This window comes from Anopheles aquasalis, chromosome 2 (genome assembly GCF_943734665.1).
Source record: "Anopheles aquasalis chromosome 2, idAnoAquaMG_Q_19, whole genome shotgun sequence".
Classification (NCBI taxonomy): domain Eukaryota; kingdom Metazoa; phylum Arthropoda; class Insecta; order Diptera; family Culicidae; genus Anopheles; species Anopheles aquasalis.
In genome coordinates this window covers 28813585-28841324 of record NC_064877.1, presented here as the reverse complement: position 1 = coordinate 28841324, position 27740 = coordinate 28813585, and the positions used below count along the sequence as shown (strand labels likewise).

The 27740-nt window shown below is 49.7% G+C and overlaps 1 protein-coding gene across 13 annotated transcripts in view; it reads right to left on the bottom strand.

The window, feature by feature from the left end:
* Positions 1-27740, bottom strand: part of LOC126570930 (TLD domain-containing protein 2) — a 104474-nt gene that overhangs the window by 35542 nt on the left and 41192 nt on the right. For 6 of the 13 annotated variants that reach the window (XM_050229063.1, XM_050229048.1, XM_050229052.1 and 3 more), the window contains exons 1-4: positions 22956-23096; positions 21148-22145; positions 7410-8315; positions 2952-3023 (exon numbers count right to left, since the gene is read on the bottom strand). The exons of 3 other annotated variants lie outside the window; for them this stretch is intronic. In XM_050229063.1, the coding sequence (XP_050085020.1) occupies positions 2952-3023; positions 7410-8299 (962 nt within the window). In that variant the 5' untranslated portion in view covers positions 8300-8315; positions 21148-22145; positions 22956-23096. Of the gene's footprint in view, positions 1-2951; positions 3024-4159; positions 4921-7409; positions 8316-21147; positions 22146-22955; positions 23097-27740 lie in introns of those variants that run through there. 4 more of the 13 variants (XM_050229051.1, XM_050229064.1, XM_050229055.1 and 1 more) reach the window with 3 other exon arrangements.

The following is a 27740-nucleotide window of genomic DNA, read 5'->3' as shown; positions in this document are numbered from 1 at the left end:
TGATTGCCTTCCCGCAACGCTCTTGGCTATGAAGTAAATCAATACTTTTACTTCTTGAGACTTAATTAAGTGTTCCATTTCTACTCGATCGCAAATAAGACATAAGAACACGGGACCGGTTTTCAGGGCTACCGCAGGGCGCAGCACGATTTTTGACGTGGCTGCTGAAATCCCATTTTCCTCCTCGCAAAGAAGCAGAGGGGAAAAAAAACAGAACCCACCGTCAGTCCACGGCGTACGCGCAACATAATTGCAAAACGAAAAAGAGTGAATCCCACTAGCACGCGGTTGTGACGTGTTACCAACGGTGAGGGATTTTTGTCGCTGAATTTAAGATTCTTTTTAGCGTGGCCGATCGCACGTGAACGAACGAACACGTAGAACAACCGCCCCGCATCGTGATCGTGCCTTGTCCATTTATTTATGTTCTGTTTCCAGGGAATGATTGGCGTCATTCGCCGCGAGAATATCAGCTCTCGGGAATACCTGAGTCCAGAGCGAGAAAGTTAAAAACCACAAGACATTCCAATTTGACTTGACAGCCGACGGTGAGCATAAATCCGCAGCAAATTCGATCGTCGCTTCTCGCGTCTCGACTTGTACAGTTTAAGGTCAGTCCTTATGCGGTCTGTCAGCCACCAGACAACCAAAATAAAATGTAAATACCACGCCATCGGACTCCATTGGAGTATGTTTGCAACAAGTAGCAATCGAAAGCATCAAAGGGATCCCCTCCACCCCCTGCTGTCTAAGGTCACCAATAATACCAATTTCTTAATGCCCGCAGTGAGATGATTAGCCCGTCAAGGTTAAAACGGTGCGTGACGTCCGATTACGCAGCTCCCAATCGAATGTCAATTTCGGAAATGGAAACAAAGCATTCGATCAACCTGATCCGGCAAGGGGGGGGGGGGGGTCTCTCTGCACGCGCTTCTTCGCTGTGCTTCGGTGCGGCGAGCACAAACATACTCGTGTGTTGTGCATTGATTGTTTTCGAAGCATTCGTTCCAGTGTTACGCATGTGGCCTGTGGCGTGCCTGCGATGATGTCAAGGTGAGGTGATTTCCCTAAAATTGCCCCGGAATAGTGTCAATCGATTGCGACACGGCCCTGGACCAAAACAACCTGGACCACCGCTGACCAGGTTCCTATGAACCGGGCGACTGTTTAGGGAACGGCCGTTTTTGGTGTGGTTCGCGACGCGAGCAGCGTAACGAAATGGATTCCCCACCACCGGAGGTCCTTCCTTCGTTCGTCGCTTGTGGTAGCTTGGGGAATGTCGCTACAGGATGACCACCTTGGGTTGGTATTTTAGCAATGGTAGCAATTAGTACAAGGAGAGGTCATACTCCAAAACATAACTAACATGTGCTTTGATAAACGAAACGTTTCTTTGGAAGCTCTTCTCGGAATGGCATAAATAGTTCAAGGACCGTGGTCAGGCTCTTCCCTCTAGCGTCTCATTGCCCATAATGTGCCGCATAAGGTGATAATGGTGTGTCAGGGCGGACTAATGGATTACCCAGGTACATACATAGATTGATTACCAACTGAGGCTGAGCAGCAAACTTGCGCAAAAAATGGGACGATGATTCCATCAACTGGCCTGGCTGGCCATTATGCTTCGCATCAGCAGCTGTTTTCAATTGACATCATCGATCAAGAGAAGCCAAATTTTTTGCTGACCATTTGCCCGACAATACATCAAAAACAAAACGCAGAAACGAGGAAGAGCCACACAGGCACCCCCAACCCCCAAAAAAAAGAAGAACTCCACGTGACACACTTTGACGAACACACTTTGGCGTGTCTTCCGGAAACCGCATCGGAAGGGAACGAACAGCAGCAACCCAATTAAGTAGGCCCGCGGCTCTAGGCGAAGGTCATGGCTGCTGCTGCCGCCACGCTGTGTCATTCCGCTGGTCCGGTTTATGTATTTTTTTTTAATGTTTATTGCTTCCGAACCCTCTAAAGCCGGAGAGGCTGGTTTTGCGGGGAGGCACCAGTCCCTTTGCACCGTTCGGAAACCCGAAGCGTTGAATCATGCTGAACCCTTGATTTGATTCGACAAACGTCGTGGTCCGCGACGACACCGCGGTGCCAATGATAAAGTGCGTCTGCCACCCCACTCGTCGTTAAGCTCCGTCGCAAATCAGACCCACACGTCTACTGTCTGCTAGCTCCAAAAATAACACCCTCGCCTTCCTCGCCTCTGCCCTTTTATCAACCAAAGGTGGGGTGGTTCCTTGTCGTCGCGCTGCCTTGGACTTACCGAATGACCTTACGTGAAGGGCCGGCCGGGAAATAGAAGAACGAGCATCCATCCGCAAGACAATAACACCAGCGGTTTGTTGGCAGCGGAGCGCTGGCCAGCTGGCCACACGTGAACCGTGGAGCTTTCAATCGTGAAGCGAAGGCGGGCACGCGCTGTGTTTTACACGAATGTTGAACACATTTATGAGCACAAATTAGTGGCCACACGCTTCACTTTGCTCCGGCGGTGGAACGGGCGTTGATGTGAGCCGCTTACTGCTCCATCAATCTTGTGTAAGGCGATGAACGGTTATGCCGCCGACGGTTTTTGGAATGTAATCCAAACGGAAAAGGTCTTGGACACAAAACTATGCAATCGTCATAAATATTCCAAGGTGGCAAAGGAGTGGTGTGATCAATCAGCTGACTGATGACGGATGGGTTTATAGAGGACGAAGGATCGAAAAAAACGGACTCAAAATTCATCTCTTCAATATTAATAAATACAAATCGTAAATTTAACGCGTGCGTGACTCTTTAAAATGTACAAACAATCATCTCTTGTTTATGGTGAGCTCGATATGGTTATGATTAATAATATAGCACCAGTTAATGATTGGATCTTATACTAAATAAATTAAACAAAACAGAAGTAAAAATAAATGACGAAACAAAACAGAAAAAAAACAATAACTAACCTTCGGTAGGGTGGGCTACTGAGTGTGTCCGAACTTTTGGAAAGTATCACATCCTGACTAGCTCTACGGGTCCTGGGGATGGTCGGCCGGAAACGCCACGCGAGCGAGTGCCATTAGTTGCGGACAACAGTAACAGGACATGCATGCAAACGTGGTTTACGGAGGTTTCGATTGCGGACACGATCGAAACGGAACGACATTCCCGATGATCGGACGGTGGAGTCGAAGAACACACAACATAAAACAGGAAACGGAGGAGGAAAAAGAAAAATAAAGCAAACAGAAAAGAAAAAGAATAGTTAATACAAAACCTAAATAAACAAACAAACAATAAAACGCCTAGAACGTAAAATCCAACTGGAGTTATCTGAAATGACGAATGGTTTAGAAGGTTTAATGATGGTATAAACCATCGTATTAGCTATCCATTACTAGAAAAGTGATATCCGAGTGGCGTGGAATTGTTTTCCAAAACAAAACCATGCACATTTTGTCAGGCGTAACTGTGAGATGCGTAGCGAAAACAACCATTTGTCACCGTCTATTATCCCTATCACTCAAATGGCCCGTCCACGCTTATGCAATCCCTCCATCCATCCATCCATCCATCCATCCATCCATCCATCGTGCACGGCGTTGGCCTCGGGCTTCTTGTTGTCTTTGCACCGGACGTTGTCTCATGTGCGCGCCGCTCGATGGGGCGCACACACCAGAACTTTAATCTCTTCCACTCGATCGATAAAACCCCTATCCAACCGCGACGGTCCCCGGGGTTGGCGATAAGGGTCTCGAAAACAATACACGCAACAGCACAGCACAACACAACATCCGAAATTCAATCAACCTCGGGCGTAGCAAAAGCCAACCAATTACCATCTGCTGCTGCTGCTGCTGCTGCTGCTCCGAAATCGGAATCCGCGGGCGGTCGGTGCGATAAAACATTCGTCGATTGAAAAACGATGACTTAACAGGTTGCTGTTTGAGCCAGCCAGTGGCCTGGGAAGACCTGAGTCACGCCACACCGACAGCGACAAGCGCCCTGCCAGGAAACTAGCTGACCCAGCGAACAAAACCCCACACAAAACGCTTGACCCAATTTCTTACACAGAGGGTGTTTCGAAGTTTAAGCACCCTCCCTGGACAACCGCATTTCCCAAGTGTGAACCGCATTGTGGGGCCCCCTTCTCCGGGCTCTTGGTGTGCCTTACCAATAATGCTCCTTAAACTTCGATAGATGGCTTTTAATTTTCTTTGGTTTCTCCATGATCGGCCAGTCCACCGCCAGTCGTCGATCTTTCTCACTAAACCATAAACCACCAACGGCGCTAGAGATCACATGCGCACGTGCACTATCCGCTATCCGCGCTCGACGCACTTGCACTCACGGTGCCAGCCGGTTCTACACTAAGCGTGGTCGCTGAGCAGCAGCAAATGAGGCTGTTCATGGGAGAGGGGGGTTCTGTAATCAGTAACCGACGCCCACTATGGTCACTTCGGATGCTGCTGCTGGGATGCCGTGACCGTGGTTAGCCGAACTGAACTGCTTAGCCACTATGCGCGAGAGTGCGTGTAGGACCGAGAAGTTTCCCGCGCGGACACAACTCTAACTCCAACTCCTCGCCCGTAAATGGGCAGCGCCGAACAGTTCGACGGACAGCACACCTGAAGCTGCCGATAAGCTGATGAGCGTTTGTTTATGATTGTAGGTTAAACAGTAAGGGTTGGTACACTAGGAACCACGCATCGGGCACTGCACATTATCGACAATGGGGAATGGCTGGTGCTACTGTTTGACTCTCTCTCTCGTCTCCAGCGTCCAGTTGGGCACAAATATTGATTCCCGGCACTCTATCCGTTCGGCTCGACTGTTCGACGGTACCGCGCACGGCGCTTATCACGATGCGACTGCGCAGTGTCGCCATCGAGGAGAGATGGCCGCCTGTGTGCGGCTGGAATGGGAATTATTTTTATGTTCCATTTATCGTTCTGGGTCCCGCGGGCAGCGGGCAGCGAGCGACAAGCGCAAAAGGCGGATAGGGGCACGTGACCGACCGAACTGAAGGTGATAGACGACGACGAGAGATCCACGACGGATCGATCGACACACACCGGTGTGTGCGTGTTTGTGTGTTTGTGTGTCCAGTCTGTGCGAACGAGTACACACTGACTATCACCAACTTCGACTGGCTGGAACATGCGCGCCGATGATGCCATCAGTCCGCACCCTCAGGAGTGGGTTAACTGGCTAATCCCTTTTTACAAGCGACTGCCACTGCCCTGGCCCTGGCCCCCTATACGCACGGGCTGGCTGGATGTCTGAGCTACTAACACGTTCAGCCCAAAGTCCATCCTCTAGCGGCGCACAAGCTGGTCAAACATTTGCTCACGCTAAGTGAGTGAGCGACACGCAATCTATGGTCGCCAATGAAGGGCGCTGGAGGCTCAAAAGGCATTTCAAAAACAATGGTAAGTACATGATCCTTCTGCTAGCAGACTGATTCGATGAGCGTCTGTGAGTCATTTCCTCGTCGAAATAGGTTAAACAATCACTACGCTCGCGGTTTGACGAATCTGTTTGTCATCATCGGTGCTATGATAAGCTTAGATAATGCCAAAGGTGTCACTATCTCGCGTACTAGCTGCTGTATTGATGCGTACAGGATGAGCGAATAGTATCTCTCTTTAGACAAACGGTTACACCGATTAAGCATCAATGTTTGTGCTAATCAGGGACAAATGTAATCGGGAATTTAAGCATTTTGATAAACCAGACATAATTGCCTTGCCCTAAACTGATCACAAAATGCAACAGCATAACACCTCACATCGATTTCTGGCAAAATCCAAATGGTTGCATCATCTAAAGCGTTCGGCGGACAGAATCCTACAGAGCAAGCGCACAGGGCACTGTAACATTTCATGCCAGACAGTGTGACGTACCAGCGGAAGAAACCCCCGGCCGCGTGCCTCATCGGCATTTACAGATAGGACTCTTAGTGTGAGCAGGATGACGTTGAATCAATCAAAAGTTATCGGCTCGGTATCAGCATCTTGTGTGTTTGCTTTGGGTTTTGCAAATTGAAGTATCGTCGTACCGCTGATAAGAACATCCACCACAGATATATTCATGTAATCGCTGCTGAGATTGCTGGACGTCGCATTCTTTAAATTTCAACGACTCATAGCCGTGCCTCATCATTGTGTGTATCCAGCATCAACAAACATCCGATTGCGATTCTCCACCCCTCTTGCATCACCCGGGGTTAGAACTGCGCCCGCCGAGGTTCTGCTCATTGCATCATTTCAACCTCTCAGCCACTGAGGCTACTCCGTACATGCTTCGATGATCTCATGCGTGTCCCAGATGCCATACGCACCTGTTTACCTACTGCCTGTCAGCGGTCACGTAGCGCACGCCAAGCTTCGTCTCTCGAAAATAGCCTTCAAACGCAATGACGCGCTAGCAGCGTCAGCATTATTGTCACGGAAAAGGAAGTGAGTGCACTGAACTCAAAAGCCGCGATCACCGAGCGATCACAGTGCAGGAATCTCAACGCAAATGGCGGCGATGGTTGCCTGACGGTCAGTGAGACAACAACCAAATAGAGAACTACCACCTATTGCCGTATTCAATTGGAACCAATCAAAGGCGCTTTGGCGTCATAGCAACACAGGACTGAGCGGTGCGGTCTACGTGATTTGTGACAGACACACCTGACACGCCAACAGCCGCGCAGTTCTTTGTGTTTCCTTTTTTTCTTTTGGTGAAAAATATGTTTCACTTCCTGATTTCATAGCCCAATCAAAAACATCTAGATGAAGGCACAACAGCGCGGAGAATTCGATCTATTCTCACTGAAAGCTTGCTTCAGATAACGCGGCGGGGGGGGGCCTAGCGCCACTGGGTTGCATAATTACAGCTACCACAAGATGAGGTGGCATCGACCAGACGAAATAGGTCAGGGTCTGAACAAGAGTTGCATTTGAAAAATGTCATTTACAACGCCATATAATCTTGCCAGACCATACCGGTACGACGTGTGTTTCGTCTATACGCCACCAGCTTACTACCGAGGGCTTAGTGGAACGTTTACCTCACGGAGACTGTGGGCAAATATTGAACTTGCCATCGTGAAGCACTCTAAGCCCACGTTGCAAGCGAACAACGCGAACGAAGTGAACGAACTTCGCATAAGCACCGTACTGCCATTTGTCACCCACAAAGACTCCCACCTGCTAATAATTTCAATGGTAATGCACGGCGGTTGTAACATTGGCCCGTTCACAGACTTGTTCTCGGTCTACTAAACTTCTGCACTTCGCGACAGGGTTGACAGTACATCTGGGGTGAGCGGCCAATAGAAGGTTAGTTAAATCATCACAAGCAGACAGCAGACCAGACAAAAAGAAAGAAAAGCACAACAATCCTCCGTTGCAACCATGATGGCCGATAGTCACCTTTGCTTCAGGTTGTCCGGAACAAAGATGTTCCACCACGAGTGACGCTTCTCGCGCCCATACTTCCCACCACCGTACGCCGTCGAGTCGATGCCATTGGCTGATCCGAAGCTACTGAAGCTGCCGGCACCCGCCGGCGAAGATTCCTGCGCCGCGCTGCCCTCGCCACCATCCAGCGACGCTGCCATCATGCCCTTGCGCCTTCGTCGCTCAAGTTTCGTCTGCCAGGAGGATGATCGGCGTCGCTTCTTATCGTAGCCCGCGCTGCCGGGGCCACCGTTGCCGTATGGATCCTGGTATCCATTCGCGCCATCGCCACTTGGCGGTAGCTTCGATGGTGACGGTGCCATAGCGAACTGATCCGTGTTCGGTGCATCGTTCTCGATGTCCGATTCACTCGTCTTGATGTACTTTTCCGGAATTGTGCTGATCGTATGGCCATTGTGGTGGTGATGATGGTGATGACTGCCGGAAGGTGAACCGCCTCCCGTCGCCAGTGACGAGGTGGACGATGATCGGGAATCCCGACGGCCGAGAAACACGTCCGCTATGGAGCTGCGCCGTTTGTTGCTTTTGTCTGTGCTGGGCGATCCGCGGGAACCACCACCACCGCCACCAAGGAGCGCAAAACCGAGCGAGCTGCGACGGGGCGGTTTCGACGAGAGGCCATTCTTGATGTTCAAACTACTGCTACTGTGGATGGCACTGGATTCGCGGCCACCGGGTGCGGCCCTCAGACCGTGCAGCAGCACCGTGTCGCTGCTGACCGAGGTGGTCGTCGTTGTCGAGAGACTAGATTCTTCGTCCAGCGACACCAGCGTCGGTATCGAGCCGGTGCTGATGTCCTTCCGCGAGCGGTACTTGCCCGGCGCGGACAGTATACTGGTCATGTTTCTTTACTAGGGGCTGGATTGAAAGAGGGGATCCAAGAGAGAAACGAAAACAAAAAACAAAAAAACAATTCCATTGATGCTGAGGAGCTCTTGAAGCGTTTTGGCTTTGGATTTTGTGATCCTTGACCACGGTGATCGCTCTCTGTTTCTGGGCTGCGTTATTCTGCGTGTATTACCATCATTAAGCGAGTGGCCAACATTTAGGTCAACAACTGTGAATGTACTGATTATTCTCGGTGTCTTGCACTCTTTCAAGTGTCTCTCCCGTATTATCGTATCGGCTTCTGAAGAGCCGAAGTGCTTCAAGTTGGTCACGTTTTGCCGCGATAAGCCAGACTCGTGTGTGCTACTCACTTGAAAGGCTACTCGCGAACTGCACTACCGGTGGCGAGGCACATCGTACAGAGAGGGAGAGAGAGAGAGGCGAGGGTGCCTATGCCCCTTAAACTTGACAATGAAAACAATCCACATCAATCGGGGTGTGTCACGCTTCTGAAGGTGCGATCACGATCACACACGCTCGCACACACCCACCCACACCACAAGCGGGGGTACTGAGGGGATTAATGGCGAGATAGAGGATTGATTTATCATCTGCACGTGGGTGAACGGTTAAATTCGAAATCGCTGTACGTGCTGCGCTTCAGTTGGACGTGGTTCTGCCGCACGCTGGTTGGGTTCATTTTACAACCGGCACCAAATGGGTAACCATTTAACTCGGGAACCCTCAGGACTGTGCTTGCGACGACCGTGCAGTAATCGCGATTTTGGCACGACCCATAGGCCCTTGGGATCCTAGGAGTCATGGAGTAAGATTTAGAAGGAACCACGAAGAAAAAATGTGCTCATTGCTTTATGTTACAAATCACACAAAAAAAACTCGTTATATCTTCCAATCCCATTTTGATCAGCCACCTATAAATACTTCACAGTTTCAGGATGTTCAATCGGTGGCCCGACAATGAAGTGTCCGATGATGGGCAGAGCAAACATTGATTCCCATCAGTAGCGCAATTGTAACACGAAAGCGTCCACTAGAATTCAATTTTTATGGTGTTGCTCTGCCGTATAACCAACAGGCATTCGTCTGGCTCCTACCCCCTCGCAGAGTTTTTCATAAAACGATTTGTAATTGAAAACCACAAATTTCCCCCTCGGTCTCGCCTCTCTCACCACCATCGCCACCATACGACGGGGTTTCCTCAGTTCGCTTCGGTATGGTTACTGTTCAATGGCTACGACACAACGGCGCTTCACCCCCCGGTCATCGTCATCCGTTGACCGATGCCAATTAGTGTTCGCTGTGCCACATATCGTACGAGGAATCTGAAGGGTGCTGCTGGCGCACGGAAAAGGCAGAAAAATGATGGAAAAATTCAATTGAATTCCATTCGAATGGCGGGCACGAGTACAATCGCACAGTATCGCTGCGTATCAGCAGAAAGCGCGCCCTCATTGTAGCGCGCACCATACCGATGGAAATTGGATGCATTGCAGCAGGATTGGATTCAGCAGCATGGAGAGCATGGATATCCAGTATCGCAATGAGCACTGGCCACGGTGCCTGCGGTTGTATCCCGTATCTCGGACGATTTGAAGAGCTGCCATTGTACTGACTGCTCCGTTCGCTGGAATCATTTTTTTTTGGAGTTCAAAATCGTATCATTGGAGTCAATAATGTTCGAGTGATGGAAATCCCGATGACCTAGCGGGTCTGCTGGTGTAATTCACAGTTCCTTAAACAAGCTTGTGAGCTTTGTTTCACTTTCGTTATCGAGTGCTGCTTTTCCGCAACTCTGCTCATTGTATAGAATATGAATAGCCTTATGAGGATTCGAGTCAGAATTCAACGAGATGCACCAATAGCACTTTCTTTCAGCAGTTGACCAGTTGCAGGATGCATCTCAAAAACTATTCCCCTGAAATAGGAAATAACCCATACGTTGGGCGTCCACGTGCGTTGTGCACTACGAAAGCACCCCAATCAAGGATCGCTGCCATCTCGCCGCTATTGTTCACATTACATTGCGTTGTTTTCCCTTCCATCAGTCCAATTTCCGGGGTACAATTAACTGAATCGACCGCAAAGGCTACCGTCGTCAAGCGTCATCACCGGCGTCATTTTTGTCGTCGATCTACAACTCGAGATCGCTCTTCGAGAAATCCACCCGTTTCACTTCCTCGATAGCGTCAATTATCCTAGCAAGAGCTGTCCGGTTACTTCGCACGCAATTTGCGGCCGTTAAGTGTCTTCCGTTGTCGTCCCGTCGTCATCGAACGTTCTCTGCTGCGAATATTCGAAGAGAACGAACGTTTGCGAATGGTTTGATCAATTGTGGTGTCCACTTCCAGTGGCTGCCAACAAAGTGCTCCACTACCCGGGGAAGAGGGACGCGAGATGAGTAAACATCGATCACGGTACGGTTATGAGCGGAATGAGGAAACACACCAATTGATCAATTGATTATCAAGTGCGGCGTGATCGGGATCTCTATCAGGAAAGGAACTGCGAAGCAAGTCAGTCAGTTCGTCTAAAATGATAATTTGAAGGAATATTATCATTAAACTGTTGCCGCTGCTACTGCTCACCGTGCCATACGGAGAGTTCACTTTCCCAAACCACCGTCGATCAAAGCGATCGATAGCGAATCGTAAATGTCGGACTTTTATTAGATTGCAATTTGCCGCAGCTGCCACAGGCACAGCGGTTATGGCTAGAGGCGGAAAATGGAAACAATTTTCCGGCCATCGGCAATACACCACGGTTTCATAGTCGGTTTCGTTTCAGCTGCTAGTTCGAATGGAAAGAGAGCCGCAAACAAGCGCTCCGGTTTTATTGCGCACTAGCGCGGCGTGTGTAACGGATTCAAGATGCAAACTGGCGAATAATTATAAGCCATTACACCTACTGGACCAACGGTGGTGCGGCTCGAGCAATAAGCTGTCCCGCTGTGGAGTGCGGAATTATGCAAATCGGGCGATTAGCGACTACGCATTTGCTAATGTTCAACGCGTACGCATTCTGAAACCGTTCATTTAAATTTAGAAAAAGATTATACTAATAACGATTATCGATTGTAACGATTTCCGACATTTGAAGAGTTCATTAGAAATGGTTGATGTCGATCGATCGGTGACCAGTTATGACTTGTCTTTTTTTGGCTTGATTTTCCACTCCCCAAAACGGGTGATGGATAATCATCGATTACCGTAGTGAAGAGCAACAGCAGAGTCGACAAAAGCGAAACCAACTCGCCTCCAGAAACTCGCCTGCACTTGGGATGAGTGTGGCCACCACACAACAGTCGATGGCGGTGGCGTTGCTGTTATGCCCACCCGAAGTGGCTCTGTGTTGTGGTTCGATGCGAAAAGAAAATATGAAAATTACGAAATGCGGCATAAATTGTGTAAGTAACTGATTAATCTAAGGCCGCAGCCGTCGCCACCACTGGGGTCCACGGTAGACTCTGTGTAGGTTTGAGTTTGATTTTCCGTTCGATTCCGTTGCATCACGCTACGGTGGTCGCGACCGCGTATTGCGCGATAGTCTTATGGTGGCGGCACCTGTGCGTCCCACCCTACTGCTCCGTACTACCACGGCTGCAAAAATACATTCCGCGACTACGAGCATCATCATCATCAACATCATAATCGTGTCGGGTGGCTGGTAGTGTGCTTTCGAATTGTAGAAAAGGGACAGCACGACAGGCGGGGTGTGTTTTGGGATAAAATGATACATTAACACCCCTCGAAGACAGAGACCGCCAGATGTTGATAGATGGTTGCTGATTAATGGTGACCAAGAGCCACGCACGCTGTGGTCGCAGCTCCTTCGTTAGAGTGATCACATTACGATTGTGTATGGGAAGGGTAAGCAGGGACAAGGAGAAAGGATGCTGTCCTCGAAAAGACGCGGAAGATGTACCCATAGACAAGTCTTGACAGCAGCCGTCTAATCATCCATTACAGCGACCATCATTGGCCGCATTTACCGTCGGCAAGCAATTCAAATCGATTGTGAAAGGAGGTCTAGGCTAGTGAAGAGAGTCATCACGCAACATAACGATGGCCAAGCCACTGTTGCCGGTCGTACAACGAAAGAGGAAGGGGCTGGATGTCCACTTGGCCTATTTATGAAATAAGAAGCTTCTCTCGAAGGGCCGAGACGGTATTCGGTAACAACGGAACGCGATAACGTGCCCTAAACGAAAAGAACCTCCAATCATTCTACAGAGCGCAACAATGTGGTGCTTCGCAGATCATTCTGTACTCAGAATCATTTGTTTCCTGTCAGTCCGTTTGGCCTCAGCAGCAACATCCCAAATGAGGTGCATCGGTGGCGCGAAAAAAGACTAAAAATAAATTTGCCACTCTTCCCACTGTTTGATAACATTTGATTCGCAAACATTTCTCTCGTAAACTGCCTCTGGTACCACAATACGTGGCGGAGGTTCTACTACAGCGTAACAACATCGAACACCAATCGATCACTCGTGGGCGACACTTTCGCTTTTGCCGAAGAGATCAGTACGCACGAGGCGCGCTAGAGCTTCTGCTTTTCCTCGCGAGCATCCCTCGACTGCGTTTGTTTTCACATTTCCATTTCACTTTCCCGCCATGCGAACCCCCAATCGCGTTCGACACCCGACACAGCAGCACCCCAATGCAATGGACGCTGGGCTGTTGCGCGGTCGATGCGGTTTAACGACGACGCCATAAGCCGGGTATCACCATCCTCCCCCTTCCACGGCGTAGGCGACACCGTGGGCACCGACAGCGGCAGTTTGGCCAGTGGCCAGGAATTGTGAGGTGCATATGCAAGACGAGAAATGCACCGAAAGGGGGCGATGGTGGGTTGCATTTCACCGGGCGTGTTTTTGCAAATCGTGTGCACGCCGCCATCCAAGTGAAACTATTTTGGGTGAAGTGCTGAGCCATCGAGTCGTGTTTTTTTTTTCATACAGACACACATACATGCCCAGCACAGTGGTTAATTGATTGAGTAAAATGGGCTAATAACCCAATGTTCCATCATGGCGAGTAGAGAGGATTTGGTCGTATTGCGGGTTGATTACAATAATTAAAAGATGCTGAAGGGGTTTTCAATCGGTTCATCAATAGAATCAACTTCTATAACAAATTAGTAACCAAACATTGTTCAATTAATTGACTAAGAAGACATGTTTTGTGAAAGCGTAAACGTTTGCTTGCCAACAATGTAATGTCCCGTGCAACAATGTATGCTAGCGTCACTTTAACGAATATGAAGGGACCACAGGCATAGAGAAACATTAACCAAAACAAAATGCATGCCCACCATAAAACGGTGGTCAGCAAAAATCGTCGTCGCAACATTAAACATAAACATCCTGGGGTTCGTCATGCGATCGAATAAACAGTGTTTCGAACGCGAGAAAGGGTTTTCAATATGCGGCAGTGTTGCAGCAGAGTCCATCGAAGCGAGAGATCAATTCTGATTAGTGAGTCAGTAGTGCTGGTTGATTTTGCGAGTGACAAATGTGAACGGTTCTTGCGATAATTTAAAAAAATATGTTGATGGAGAGAGGTACAGCTCTACCGATATATTCTGTTAAGAGGTATGTAATTATAAAAAGTGTATGAAACACGTGTTTAAATCCCCAATCTGTTTAATGAACAATCAATGCTTGTGCTGTTAAGAGATAAAAATTTTCTAAATGGTGTGATGCTCGATGCTCATCGCCTTAATTAAAAATCAAACAAACTATCTTACATTTTGGCCTTCCATCTTCTGTTTCCCATAATGCGTGCTGCCCAAGTGATCGTGTTATTCGTGGTGGACGAAGCCACGGTGATACCGAGCACCGACTGCCACAGAGACACCAACAGCTGCAACAGTGGGTGTGATCAATGCGCCCGATTATGTTTGCTTTCGCTTCGCAAAAGGTATGTGACTCACGTGTTGTTTGTTGACTGTGAACAACAGTATTGCGCCGTCTTCCTCATGCACGAGAACGGCGAATGCATGTAATCATTGATTGCTTTAGATAATTACTCTTGATAAATGATAATTTACGAAGATCCAAAATCAATGTCCCATTCGCATACAACCCTCGTACCGATCCAGCATCCGTTGGGCAGCGATCAATAAAATTGGAATGCCAGTTTAATTGTGACAGCACTTTTACATCTTCTGGTACAGTTAAAACTGAGCGTTTTTACGATATGCTTCATTCTGTACTCCAAAATGTTAAATAACATTGGCCGATACTTTTGCTCTAAATTTACGGCCCATAAAAATTGTCCAAACATACATAAAAGACGGTGTGTTACGTGCAACGTGACTGACAGAAGCAGCAGCAGCAGCAGCGGTTGCAGAAGGGTGCACGCTGTACCTGGGGCAGACAGCTAGAGAATGTGCTTGAGAGCACTCGTGAAACATGGAACGCACATGAATGTGTTCGAATTCGAACGTAAAGAGCGCTCCGTAGTCTCATCAGCACGAACTGCAAAGTCCAGTCGAGTCCGAGCGCCCCTTCTAAATACTACTTCTTCAGCGACCCTGAGACAAGGGATGCGGCGCCAATGGTAAGCCGGAATTAATGTTCGACCATCGTCATCGCCGATGGATCCATTTACGAGCAAACGCAAAAAGTATCCCGTTAAGCAGAAGGTTACAGCATTCGCGAAATATGCTTTCGAGCGTCGCTGCTCAAGGCTACTACTCTGGTTTGGAAGGAAGGGGGAGCAGGGGGATTTGAGCCCTCGTTAGAAGCCCGTTTGTGTTGCCCTGCATTGCGAACCATCCGCCGCCACCATAAGGTCAACCGGAGGAAGCTGTGAAGGTATCGTGCGAAGAGCGGGAGCTGGAGTGCCTCGCTGCGGAGTGGTGACCGCCATTTTCGTAGCAGCGTCCAGCTGTCAGAATATCCGCGGCCATGGCTTCGCAAGCCGCCACCGTCGTCAGCTGTTTGGAATGTCTGCGTCGGTGTGGCCTAGTATGGCCTACCTAAGGCAGTGAAGCGGTGCAAAGCGGCACCACATGGCACCTGTCATTCGTGTCCTGGCGTGGCGTGTGCCCCGTGAGAACGCTCCACTAGCACAGCCGAAGGGGAGGGCCGATGCCATTCGACTTTAATTGCCAACTAACTAACTAGCACCTTAATCGAGGACACACACGGCACGTGGGATGTGTAGCGGTTTGTGTGGAACGACGCGTAGCAAGTGTGCTCTCGTATCACTGGCCACCTTGTGGTTATCGTACCACCCCCACCCCCAATCCCCTCCACGAGACAGGACCCCTCCAGGAGAATTGTCCTCTCGCGCGACTTTCCTGCCAGCTACAACAGTGCGGATTAAGCTTACGAATGTGGCCATTGTGTCAACAATAATATTAACACCTCAAGAAGCAAGGGCCGGTTCACTTATTTTTAGATTTTCTCTGGGATTTGGCATGTATTGCTAGACATTAGGTAGTACATGTTAATTTATTAATTTGCCATTATCGCTAATTATCCGTGAAGATGATTGCGGATCATGTGGCATTAATTAATGGAGCGCCACAGATAATGCTACGACCGAACAAGTATGAATTGTACTAAGTTAATTTGAAATTAAATTTTGTTTTTGCAGATTCCTAAAAAACATCGTTCATCTGCGAAGGTAGGATTTTCATTAATTATCCCGTATCTTTTTTTCACACTTTTTTAATAACTATTTGCTTGTTTACTTGCTTTCTGATGTGTTTTGCAGATCTTTTACTTTGGAACAATTGTTCCAGCGTCACGTTGTTGACCAGATCGTTCGCTCGCTCGCGTGTCACGGATGTCGCGTTTAAGAATGCGTCGCCATGGTTGGCGGCACTCAGAACAGCTCGCAGCGGGTCACCGTCTAGCCAAGGACAGCAAGAAACAGCTATCTACGGTCGAATCGATAGCCGATGGGAGCCTGCTGCTTCTACTGCTGCTTCTAGTGGGGAGTCTGCTTCTACTGCTCAATCCGGAGCAACTAGCTACCCTGGTAGTGGTAGCGACAATCACCTTACTGCTAGCAACCGTGACAAATGCAGTCACGGAACCGGGTACATACACCACCACGCAGCTAGTGCACCGATGCCCTCCCGCCCTTCTGGTGGTGGTCGCATGCATTCCACTCGCGAATAGGCGTCTAAATCGGCGGGTTTACTTTTTTCTATTTCGCGGCAAACCGCACCAAACCGAAGATGTGATTCAGCACGGTACGGTGGGAAAGTAAATAAAACGCCGGTCGGTGGAAGGTATGGAATTTGGATGTGGAGAGGAGGAGAGGACGAGGCGTTTGCTTCACCCATTACCGGCATTGGCGTGGCGCTATTTGCGATTCACGTCTTCAAGCCTCATTGCACATAGGCAACCAGCACATCGAGGCAGGGCGAGATGAGTCAAGAACTTGTTGTTTGTTATAAATTAAACCATTCGCATCTTTGTCTCATTCTAGCCGTTGCTTCTTCACTTCTGATAATATCCCGAACGCCACCGGAAAGAACCGGAACATACATCCTTCCAACGGTTGCCTACTGCGATCGAAATCGAAAGAACGGACTGGAAACAAAACGCCATTTCCTGTCCGGCAAATAATGATCGATAGATTTATGCAAAACCGATCATTCACTGGTCGTCAGTGTGCTGAGCGACTACCACTGCTCAACGCTATGACTAGCACGAAGTCACAAAACGAAAGAGGTAACGGGGTGACATTTAGACTTCTCCATCCACTAAAGCAGCAGCAGCAGCTACGGTGGTGGCTGCCACCGAGGGCACTGCCGTGTGTATACCGTGCCGAAAACCCGTTATGCTTTGCCCACAACCATGAAGCGAATAACCGTTTCCTCCTTCACCTTATTGGGGGGTCCGTGCGGTGGATTCGCAACAACATCTAAAAAAAAAACTACCAATCGCCTCCCGGAGGGCAAGAAGGTGAGCGTTGCGTTTACCATTGTCTGGTCGTGTGCATGCACGAATATCATAACGTTCGGCTTGATGGCGTCAGAAGTTGGTTGCATGAATTTGTTCAACGATCGATACGTACGATAGTTCATAGGTTAGGACAGAAGCAATAGGTTATCCGATCATGGATCTCCTTCCAGAATGACACCACAAACCATTACGAGGAGGAAAGACATCTTCTTTGTTAAGCGCCATCGTCTTGTCGACACGCCTTTCCAACCTAATTGAGAGGTTATGCCAGACCAGTGTCCCTCACGGCGACGGGAAGGTCTACTTAACGGTACCACACCCGTGATGATGATGCTGCCGCTAGGTCGCACCCTCGCACTAGCAATACGATAGTTCATATTAACCGATAATTTACGATCACTGTGCTGCTCTCAATGGAACATTAAACTACGGAGGCCCCCATTGAAGGATATTCAAGGTTGGGTTTAAGTGAATTTTAAGCGCTTATTGAGCCATAACACGCTAACCATAGGGCGGCTTCGTGCCATTGCTTTGTGGCGTGTTGGAAGAAACCCGTTTCTGTCTTTCTGCTGCTCGGAACCAGTGTCGATCGTTTACAAAAGTACAATGAAAGCCAATGCAAAACATCGCGATTATACGGCCGATAGTGTCTCCCCGGTTCGAACCGATGTCACCTGTTTGGTCACCATTTTCATGTTCCGCCGAATTCCACCGGCAGCGATGCATTGTAGCTCCATTTGTTTTGCGCCGGGAGAGCGCATCTTGCCAAGGCCTCGAGCCAACATGTTGTCCTTTCGCTTTCGATGAGCGAACGAGTGAAGGAGGAAGCTTAACGCTGCTCCTAGCTCGGTCACCCCATCATCATCATCATCATCAACATCATCTCCGCCATCATTAGCGTAGTGGTGTCGCAAACGCGCGGTCACCACGGCACCGTGACCGGTTCATTGTCGGTGCACGTGGAGGTGAATGATATATTCATTAAGCAGTCGTCGCATCGAGCCTTCGCCTGGATCGCAAAGCTGCGCACCACAAATAGGAAGCGATAATTAATGCTAACCACGGTGCTAATTAGTGTGGTCAACCAATTTCAGTTTCGGTTCAAACCAGTTGGCATGCGCCGGTCTCCCGGTCTACGCACCCGGCGCCCCCGGTGGGGCCACTTCGTCGCACCACTCCACCGTTGATCCGTGATTCACACGTGCACTGGCCGTTCTAGTGTTTGTTGAACAGCTTTGCGCAACAGGGTTGTAAATGCGAAGATCGGGGTGACGAGATCGAGATCGGCTTGGGCTTGGGGTGTCGCGGAGTCGCAATCACTGGAGGAATCTCAGGTCATCGTGTGACCGTAACGAGAGCAATTCAATGGTCAAAAGCACACCTTTTGGTCGGTTGGTGGGTCGGCACCTTGTTGACAAGGAATGCTGAATTGAAATCCAATTTGTTGGCCCATTTATTACTCGGCACACCGTGACCAGCCCCTCGTTTCTATATCCTGTATGCCGGAGAGGTAGCATTCGAATCGCGAACTAATGCGATCAGTGAGTTGGGTGAACATTCACAGCAGGAGTGACCTTGGATTTGAGATTAGCAGGACTACATTTTAACGAGTATTTAAATTCGCATTCCTTTTGCTTCTTTCTAAGGTGTCTGGCAAACCAACAAGATCAACGCAAGTGTACTGACAGTCTGCAGTAGATTGTGTTAAGCTCTGAACAAACGATCAAAATGCCAACTGCCACTCATCGGAGCGGAACGAACGTTGGACATGGAAGCAAAGGAGACATTTAGCACAAAAGTTTACGAAAAAAAATAACTAAACCCGTCCTCCAGGATTTCAGTTCCGAGTAAGTTGTTTTGTAAAGTGCTGTTTTCCAGCATCGCTCACCGCCAAAAAACATTCGCAACCCACAGCAAACCAGTTCTGTTTGTTAGGGGATGTTTTATTTCCGTACAAACACATATTTGCGCTAAAAATAGAATTGGCCACATCAAACAGGATCTTGCCGTCCGCCGTTCGTGACCGTCCACTCTGTCGGATCACTTCGCTCGCACCGTCTGATGTGCTTCATCATGACCATATCTTGAGCATACGAGTGATGTACCACGTTCTGTAGACTGTAGATGCATCATTGCAATTCAACTGAGCCACGAACCCAGTAGCACAAGTGTCCGTCCACTGAAGAGTGCTCCTGGCCATCCTGAGGGGTTGTTGCGGAGAAGTGATCACTTATTTTAAGGTGATCGCGCCACGATCGCCATCCGGTCGAGTGGCTCGTGGAGCGTGTGTACGCCGATCACTCTCAACACAAATCAATTCACCTCAATGCTCCCAATGTAATCGATGTAGTCACTAGAAGGAGGATCATACGAACACACATACAGTCGGTTTTTTTTTATTTTAGAAGCCAATTCTCTCCGATGACTACACGCTATTGCTTTGATCTGGTTAGCCAGCGATCAGCCAGCATTCTCACTCACCATGTGACCGTCGCCACGATTGCTGGAGCGTGAGCAAAACCTGAACTTGCAGCAGTTCTCGGCCCATGGTACACGTGCTCTTTCGAGTCGGTTCTCCAACGCACTATACTTCCTTTCGAGACGCACTGGCGGGGGCAGACAGGTTTTTCGCGTGACGCTGCGAACCATGTGGCCCAATGTCTGGCGGCGTTCGTTCGAATTGCGTGTACCCCGGACCGGCAGCGCCACTGGCTGAACGAGAACAAGACGAGAGGTGAGGTTTTGGGTCGTGGAGTGTGGCCCACCGGGCGCTTTACACGCGGGAGTCGGCCAGCCCTCTAGTGTGGCAAGTGATCGTGCCCCAAAGAAATGCCTAAAATCGTTCACCAGTTTGGTCACCGATTGCCAAGCTATGCAACGGTGGTATAGAGAAGAAAACCAGCTTTCCAATGTGTCAGGAATGGATTTTCTTAGGCGCAGCGTCCAGAGCAGCGTTAGATCTGCACGACCGATGTCCTAACGCAACAGTTGGGCCACTGCTCGTGCCTTTAGTGGGCATGTGGGGTGTTGTGTGTGCTAATATTGATTTTTTCGAATCAAATTGAAACCTCCCATGACTTTATTCGGCCAATTTTTACTCTGCGATCATATACTAGATCATCGGAATAGACACAATCAGCAGATCGTGAACTATTCCGAAGAATGATTAACGTTTCTGTCCCTCATCGACGCGGCGGATTAACATGAATCTTCCAACTCTCTTACGGTACTATCTATTGGCTGAAAAGAGAAGATCCACTGCCCCCAAAGGTAATCCAAAACCGGTCATGACGCACTGTCTATACAGCGCCCACAGTCTGGGTCCGATCATCGTCATCGGCTAGCGGTGGTGCTTAACGTGAGTTCCGCCGGTCTGCCGGCCCGTCAGTCTTCCTCTTCTTCCGGGCATCACCACGAGTTGACTTGCGCGAGCCCCCAAGTCACCACCCAGATGTGGTGTGTGGATTTCACGGCCTCTCCCGCCCCGGCTATTGCCCGACATCAGAAGAAGCGCAAGTTATGGGCTCGACCAAGAGTCTCTGTATTGGTGTTGGTAAAAGGGACCCCGGGATCTGCCATCGACCACCAACTTGGTGGAAGCTTTCTTCCGTAGCTTCAGCTGTTCGGGATGGGACGGAGCCGGTCTGATGTTCAAGAATGTGGTCAGCATGTCAGCTAGCGGGGAATACTCGCTCTACACTCCTTAGCTAACCGGCGATCGTGAGTGTAGGTATTGGTTTTAGCTTAAGATAGTAGCGTTTTTTTTTCTCAAAAACACCTAACATTACCACAAACACAAACGAACCCTTTTTTGTGAGGGTGCGTATTGCCCGATGGAATACACGCAAAATAGACAGCAAAACAGAGAGCTCTTCCTGTATTAGCAAGGTCATTAGAATGTGGAAAACTTACTTCGTTCGAAGAAATGATCAATCAAAAAAGTGCACGATGGAAACAGAATTTGTCAAATTGAAACACGGGTACGTTGATTCGTCTAAAGATGCTTTCCGGGGACAGGAAGATGCTGAGTTGTGATGGTACGTGGAACGATATAGTATGGCACACTTCTTCGCCGGCTTTCGCGATCTCGCCTGGCGTCTCGAGAGAGGGAAATGGCGTCCAGTGATCGTCGATTATGCGAACACCAACACGCTCGCTAGCGCTCTCGATCAGCGGAAGATCAGAATTTAGATCGATCGTGCTCACTGCTGACGCGCTAGGTGCCGCCACTGCACGAATCACGCGATCGCTCGCCAAGAGATGATCTTCAGCTTTTCGGCGATCACCCGATCGGATTCATATCAAGCCACCGTACGGCAGACACTAACCGTTAAGCACACCTCACAAACACAGACGATTCACACAAATACAAAAACACTAATTTACACGCGAAGCACTTTTGTCGCTGCTGACTTCTTCCCTCAAGGGTAATGATGGCGTCGGGCGGACGGATAGGAAGTAGATCGGTGGTGGTGCACTACACCAGAACCCCCCTCTCTCTCTCTCTCTCTGCTCCTCACTAGTGGCTTCCACGGCGACCGGCGCCCGTTACTGCCAGCTGGTTTTGACAATTTTTAGCCCCGTTTTTTTTTTCGTTATTTTGCTCACTTCGTTTGCTTTCCGTTTTTTTCTACTTCTTCTTTTCTCTGGTTCGGCAGTCACATCGCTGTGGAAAGCTTTCTTCTTTTCACGGTTTGCTATCTCGCTTTCTCTACGCCGCTCGATCGCCGCGTTTCCCTGTCACTCACTTTCTTTCTCGTGGTGGTGTAGCACCGACCGCAACCCAACCGCCCCGTTGCAAGATGGTGGTGGCAGCGAGTAGTAGGTAGTGCGTTTGTATAGTAAACCGTTTGCTAGACTACTCGATGATGCCTGCTACTCAGCTGATATCGATCGTGCATGCTAGAAAGCTTGGTGGGAGAAGGAGGGAAAAAACTATGTTAACTAGATATAACCATTGGCCAGCACCTCGAAACCATCGGTTGACCAGCACAGCAACACTCTGCTCTGTATACGTCACACGATAAAATGGGGTGACATTTGGACATGCGAAAACGCCAATTAATGCGCTGAAGATGCGTTACCGATCCACTGATCGACTAACGACGATTGCATGTTTGGCTGACTGGCTGGCTGGCTGGCTGTCTGGTTGGATGTCTGGCAGGCTAGCAAACTTTCACTTGCAAGAAGCGCGTGCGCACACTACTGCAGCACGGGTCGGCGGCCACTGTCGCCACGATGGCGAGCACGAGCCATTGGCGAGCCCGCAACGTTGTCGTGTGTAATCATCCACTGGCCACACTACCAAGCACCAGGGCGGGCACACCGACAACAACAAACGGCTCAAAATACTTCGACCTCAAAATGGCCCAAGACGCGTGGCTGGCTGGCAGCAAAATAACGCGTTAAAACCGTCGACTTCAGTTGCGTATTCCACTAAAACACAAAAACACTCCAGTTTCCAGCTCTTTCACCAGTTGGTAAGAGTAGAACGAGAACGAATCTACTCGTCCAGCACCAACAATACAAACAGAACACTTGCTAGTAATAGCCACCACGAGAGGTTACAATGCAATAGCAGGTAGGTCACTCTAAAGGTCTACACATCCCACTACACGCACCATCGCTCCTTCAAGTTTCGCACTTGCACAGTTTAAATACAATTCCAGCAAGCACACATGATCGATCACATAAGCCCGGCACTCGGGTCGATCTTTTACCGGGATGAAACGGAATGGCCAACAACTGATGCTGGAAGCTGAGGATGCGCGATAACGCGTCGTTTTTCGATGTGAGACGAGAAACGGGTGCAAAAGGGAAGCTCAAGCTTTGCGCTGTGTTGCGTTGCGTTGCGTTCGGTAGTTCGGATACTAAATGGTGCCGATCGTGGTCGCAAAAGATTTAAGAGCCCCCCACAAGCTTCTTGTGCCGCTGTGGCGACGATCGTGATCACGAGAACCCTCGCTCGACAGCGCACGATCGTCGCTCAAAACGAACTCCTCGGGCCGATCGCGATCGCGTTTCCATCGGGTACACTCACGGGCAGAGTGAGTACCTTTGGGGCATGGGGTGCGCTACTCTTGGTCGCCGCTCTTCGGCGGTACCTTTGGGGCGAGCTTTCCCGGCAATTCCGTTGGTAGTGGTAGTGTAAGCCTTTACCGGCACGATCGCAAGCACCGAGCGATGGACTGCTGTTTCACGAACCCCGAGAATGAGCATCCACGATCTTTATGCAGCCAAAGAGCCTCGTGGTGAAGGTAGGAGCAGCATATGATCGATAGATTGAACTTGTGTATCTTACAGGAGCTTCATTCCTTTCACTAGATAACCCGATGACCTTTTGCCATGGAATCCTTCATTGGAGACACTCTACCGGGAGATTCTAGCTACCGATACCACCTACCCCACTTGTCTGAAGTGCAAACATTGAACACTTGTCACTGTGCCCTGTGCTTCTCGGCAAGGCGACACCCAAGTAAATCATTCCTCTCCTATCATGTCGCGTATCTACAATTTGCTCCCGTTGAGCACGAGGGCGATCGATAAGGGGTCGAATTCGCTGTTCAACCACCGCTCACCACCAGACCGGACCACCATCAGGTCACCTTCGAACCTGAAAAATGGACCCCCCCCCAAAGGGGTGGCTGGGTGGACCCGTTATCAGCCAATTGCATCGCCAGCTCATTCACTCCGCTTGGTGACGGCTTCGCAGGGCTTAGAGTGCGGGGCGAATGCCACGGCACCGCTCTAGCACCGGTCAAACGGCCGTGGTGAAGGTTCTGAACCAGTCGCGTACTCTAGCGCCACCCCTAATCTTGCAGTCCGGTTGAGTCTAGCGCGCAGGGCTGACTATACACCGGTGGATATGGTACAAGTCACACGGGTTGACCGTGTGTACAGAAAGTGAAAGGCCATTCACGTGAGTTCACAAGTGGCTGCGGCATCGATCGTGGCTATCCGCGATCGGTCGCGTCTATCGTCATAGCAAGGGCCTCCCGCAAGACCACAGACAGACACAAAAACCCATGCCTCATCTTTCGCAGTAGAATGCTGAGGCGGCTGGTGGCGGTGAGTAAACGGGGAGGCCCAGGTAAGCCCAGGTTCTCCACTCCTCCACCTCATCAGCATCAGCTTCAACATCCCGCGCCAGTGTGCTCGTTACACGACGGTGTCAGTTATGGGCGCTATAACGTGCAGCGTTAAGTAGAGTGTTGTTCTCACGCAAATTTGTGCAATTTGTTCGCCGATCGTGAGCATTGAAGTTTATGTGCCAAGTGTGTGGGGCTAACGGTGCCACCGAGCGCAACCGTGCCGGTGGCATAGCTTGTCCCAGTAGCAGCTACGCAAGCCGTCCTGCAGCCGTCACGCTTTATGCTGATCACCGAGCTGATGAAACTTGGGATTTGATTTGTGCAGAATGAGACGACTTCATGGGCAAGATGGCGGAAGAAGACTCTTTGAGATATGTTTTTGAGTTTGTAAATCGGAATGCAATTGTCATTTACTAAGCGCAGAACCCGGCGCCCTACCTGATTGCGAGTTCTAATGTGTCAAAAGAATCAAAATTGTGCCACCAAGGGACTCCACTAATTACAATCCGTTGGTAATTTGCCAAATCTAGTAGATTCGCATTTGAACCACAAAGCGATGTCCAAATCTGCTTCTTCGTCTGATCGATCGGTGTCTTGCGAAAAACGAATCTAGGTCCATCCTCGGGGGGAACTGGGTCAACGAAGGAAGACACAAAATGGTCAACGCAAAAGCAGCAGCTTTCGGGCACGTTCGCGAAACGAAATTGCACAGCACAGACCGGCATGACCTGCAGATAGGATAGCATCGCACAATTGCACACGGACGCTGCGTTCCACCCCGTTTATGGCACGTATGGTCGCGTACGACCAACCGACACTCCCCCCCCGTTGCGATAGAAGTGGCCCCGTGGCCGAGGAACGAGGATGACAATCGACGAGCTTCTCGTAGACAATCGCACTTACGATGTGCTAAAGACGGGTTTACGATAATTGCACTCATCACCGCGATCATCACGATGCCAGTACGCGCCATGGCGCTTATGATAAAAACCTACTAGCCACCCGGTCGGTGGTCGGTTCGCCCACTGGGTCACAATGTAAACATAATTTCAATTCTCCCGGCCGGCTAAAGCCCAGTCGCGGGGTTGCGGTCGTGTGCCTCGGAAGGTTGTGCTAGTGCTGCTGCTGATGATCATGGTTAATGATCGCAATAATACAGTCATTTATGTAATTGTTTATTTTCATCGCGCGCTAAACAATGCGTTTAACGAGGAAACGTAAACAAAACCCCGGGACGATGGTGAAGGTAACCGTACGAACGATACCTGCAAAACGTGTCATCATCCCCACGTGATTATTCACCATCGTGGGAGCGTTGAGCACGAGGCAGGGAAGCTCCGAAAGGGCATCCCAGGTATCTACCGTGAGCGGCATAGAGCGCGTGCCGCCAGCCGTCCGCCAGACCAGATGATGGCCCAATGCTATCTCGCTGCGATCCCTTGATCCTTGAGCGATTAATAATATGCCTTCGCGTTGCTGGTGCATGCTGAACTCTGGCGCTGCACTAAGGGCTCGGGTAGAAGCGCCCTGCGGTGGTTTAATTGAAAGATATTAAAATGATTTATTACTAGTTCCTCATTCGCGGGGGCAAAATATGGCGTGGCCTGGGTGAATATGTAACTTTCGAAGCATATAACATCTCCTGCAGCCAGCAGCTGTTAACATTCGGTACAACTTTGATAGCTGTCTGTCACACACTGTCCTCGAATACGCGCCATAGTGCATCCCAGCCAAGGATGGGATCCTCGCAAATGTTAATGATCTCAACCGCGTCGTTGCTCTTTTCTTTTCAGACCGCAGGTATCGGCAGCGAACCGAGAACCCTGACCGGACTGGACTGACGTAGCACTGACGTAGTGCTCCACCGTCGAATCGACGAAAGGTCAGTGTGGATTCGCCGCTCGTCGCTCGAACAACCGGAACACCACCACCAACCCCAGTCAGCTAGTTCCGTGGTTCCGTGGTTCACCCGATCGCACTGCGTTGACTGCGCTGCTAATGGTCTAGCGCCGCCGCGTGCTCCAATCCAAAGGCTATCCATGATCCACGACGGCGGTGGCACGCGTGAGGACCTAAGGTCTGTATGATTAATGATCATCAGTGCCCCGTGGATACCTTACTCACTAGCTTCACAAACACACTCCACACTGAGGGAGCATTTCAATGGGCGATAATTAATTTTATAGCACGTTATGAAGCCCCGAGAAGGAAGGGAATCGATAGAGATGAGATGATTCCTTCAATCAACGCCGTGGAGGGCTGCATGCTTGCTTGCTTGCTTGGCGCCTTCTCCAAGGGGTGCGAGCTAGTTGACCTAATGACTCTACGATCGCTACAGATCGTACGACTAGCACAGCGTGTCCAGCGTCCAGCAATCCATTCGAGTATCAACATCGAGGTCATTCCGATGTGGACACTGTTGTTGATCCTTTAAAGGAACTGTTGTCGGTTCAGTTTGCCGAACAAAATAAACTATCACTGGTCCACTAGATGTCATCATGGTGGTGATGATGATGATGATGATGTTTGTTGGAGGATGGCCATTTAAGGTTGCATTCGAGTGACGCCCCATAGAGCTCCTGGAGTAGCGCCTCTATAAGTGTATTTGGTGCATTCGATTGGAAACCGAATGCGAATGTTTCCCACCCATCGGGCACTCCAATGGACCGATAAAACACTACCATCCAGTGTCGGTGAATGTGCGGCACGAGAGCGCATCCCATTGACCGTGCGCGTCTGCTACCATTTACCATTGCTTGTATCCGAATGGGAATCAACAACCCTCGGCATTAGCACGATACTTCACGCTCCCTCCTGACTCCTACCTAAGCTCTTGCATTATCCTCTTCCCAATCCACTGGATTCCGGAGTGCACTGAAGTGCAGTAGTCGATCGGGTGTTATGGGGATGTTCACGCCATAAACAAAAACGGTCCCACCGGGTAAATGGGCACCGGCAGTCATCGCAAAACCCTTCTATCAGAGGGAAAGAGAGACCAACAACGTGTGGCCTTTAAGGTAATGTAACACTCGCACGATATGCAACGACATTGTCGTAACATAAGCTCTTCTCGTTACTAGTGCCAGCGAGCCAGCTGAGTGCGACCTATGCAATGCGGCAAGAAGCAGCAACAGCAGCAGCAGCAGCAGCGTGGTGCCAGGAGTGCGCTGATACCTCGCAATGTCGGTAAACACTCACGGACACACGGACACCCAGACACCCAGAGAATGCACTTTTGCGTTTTATGATGGGTGTTTTGGGGTTTGCTGTGTTTTCTTTTTTTGTGCGGACCTTGTTTTCCTATTCGGTTTGTTGTCCATTTGTTTCATCCTTTCGGACCACGCTGGCGGCTGGCGTCATGTCGATCGATCGGCTTACGGTGCTGCCGTGCTAGTGTAGTGTTTCACTGTTCAC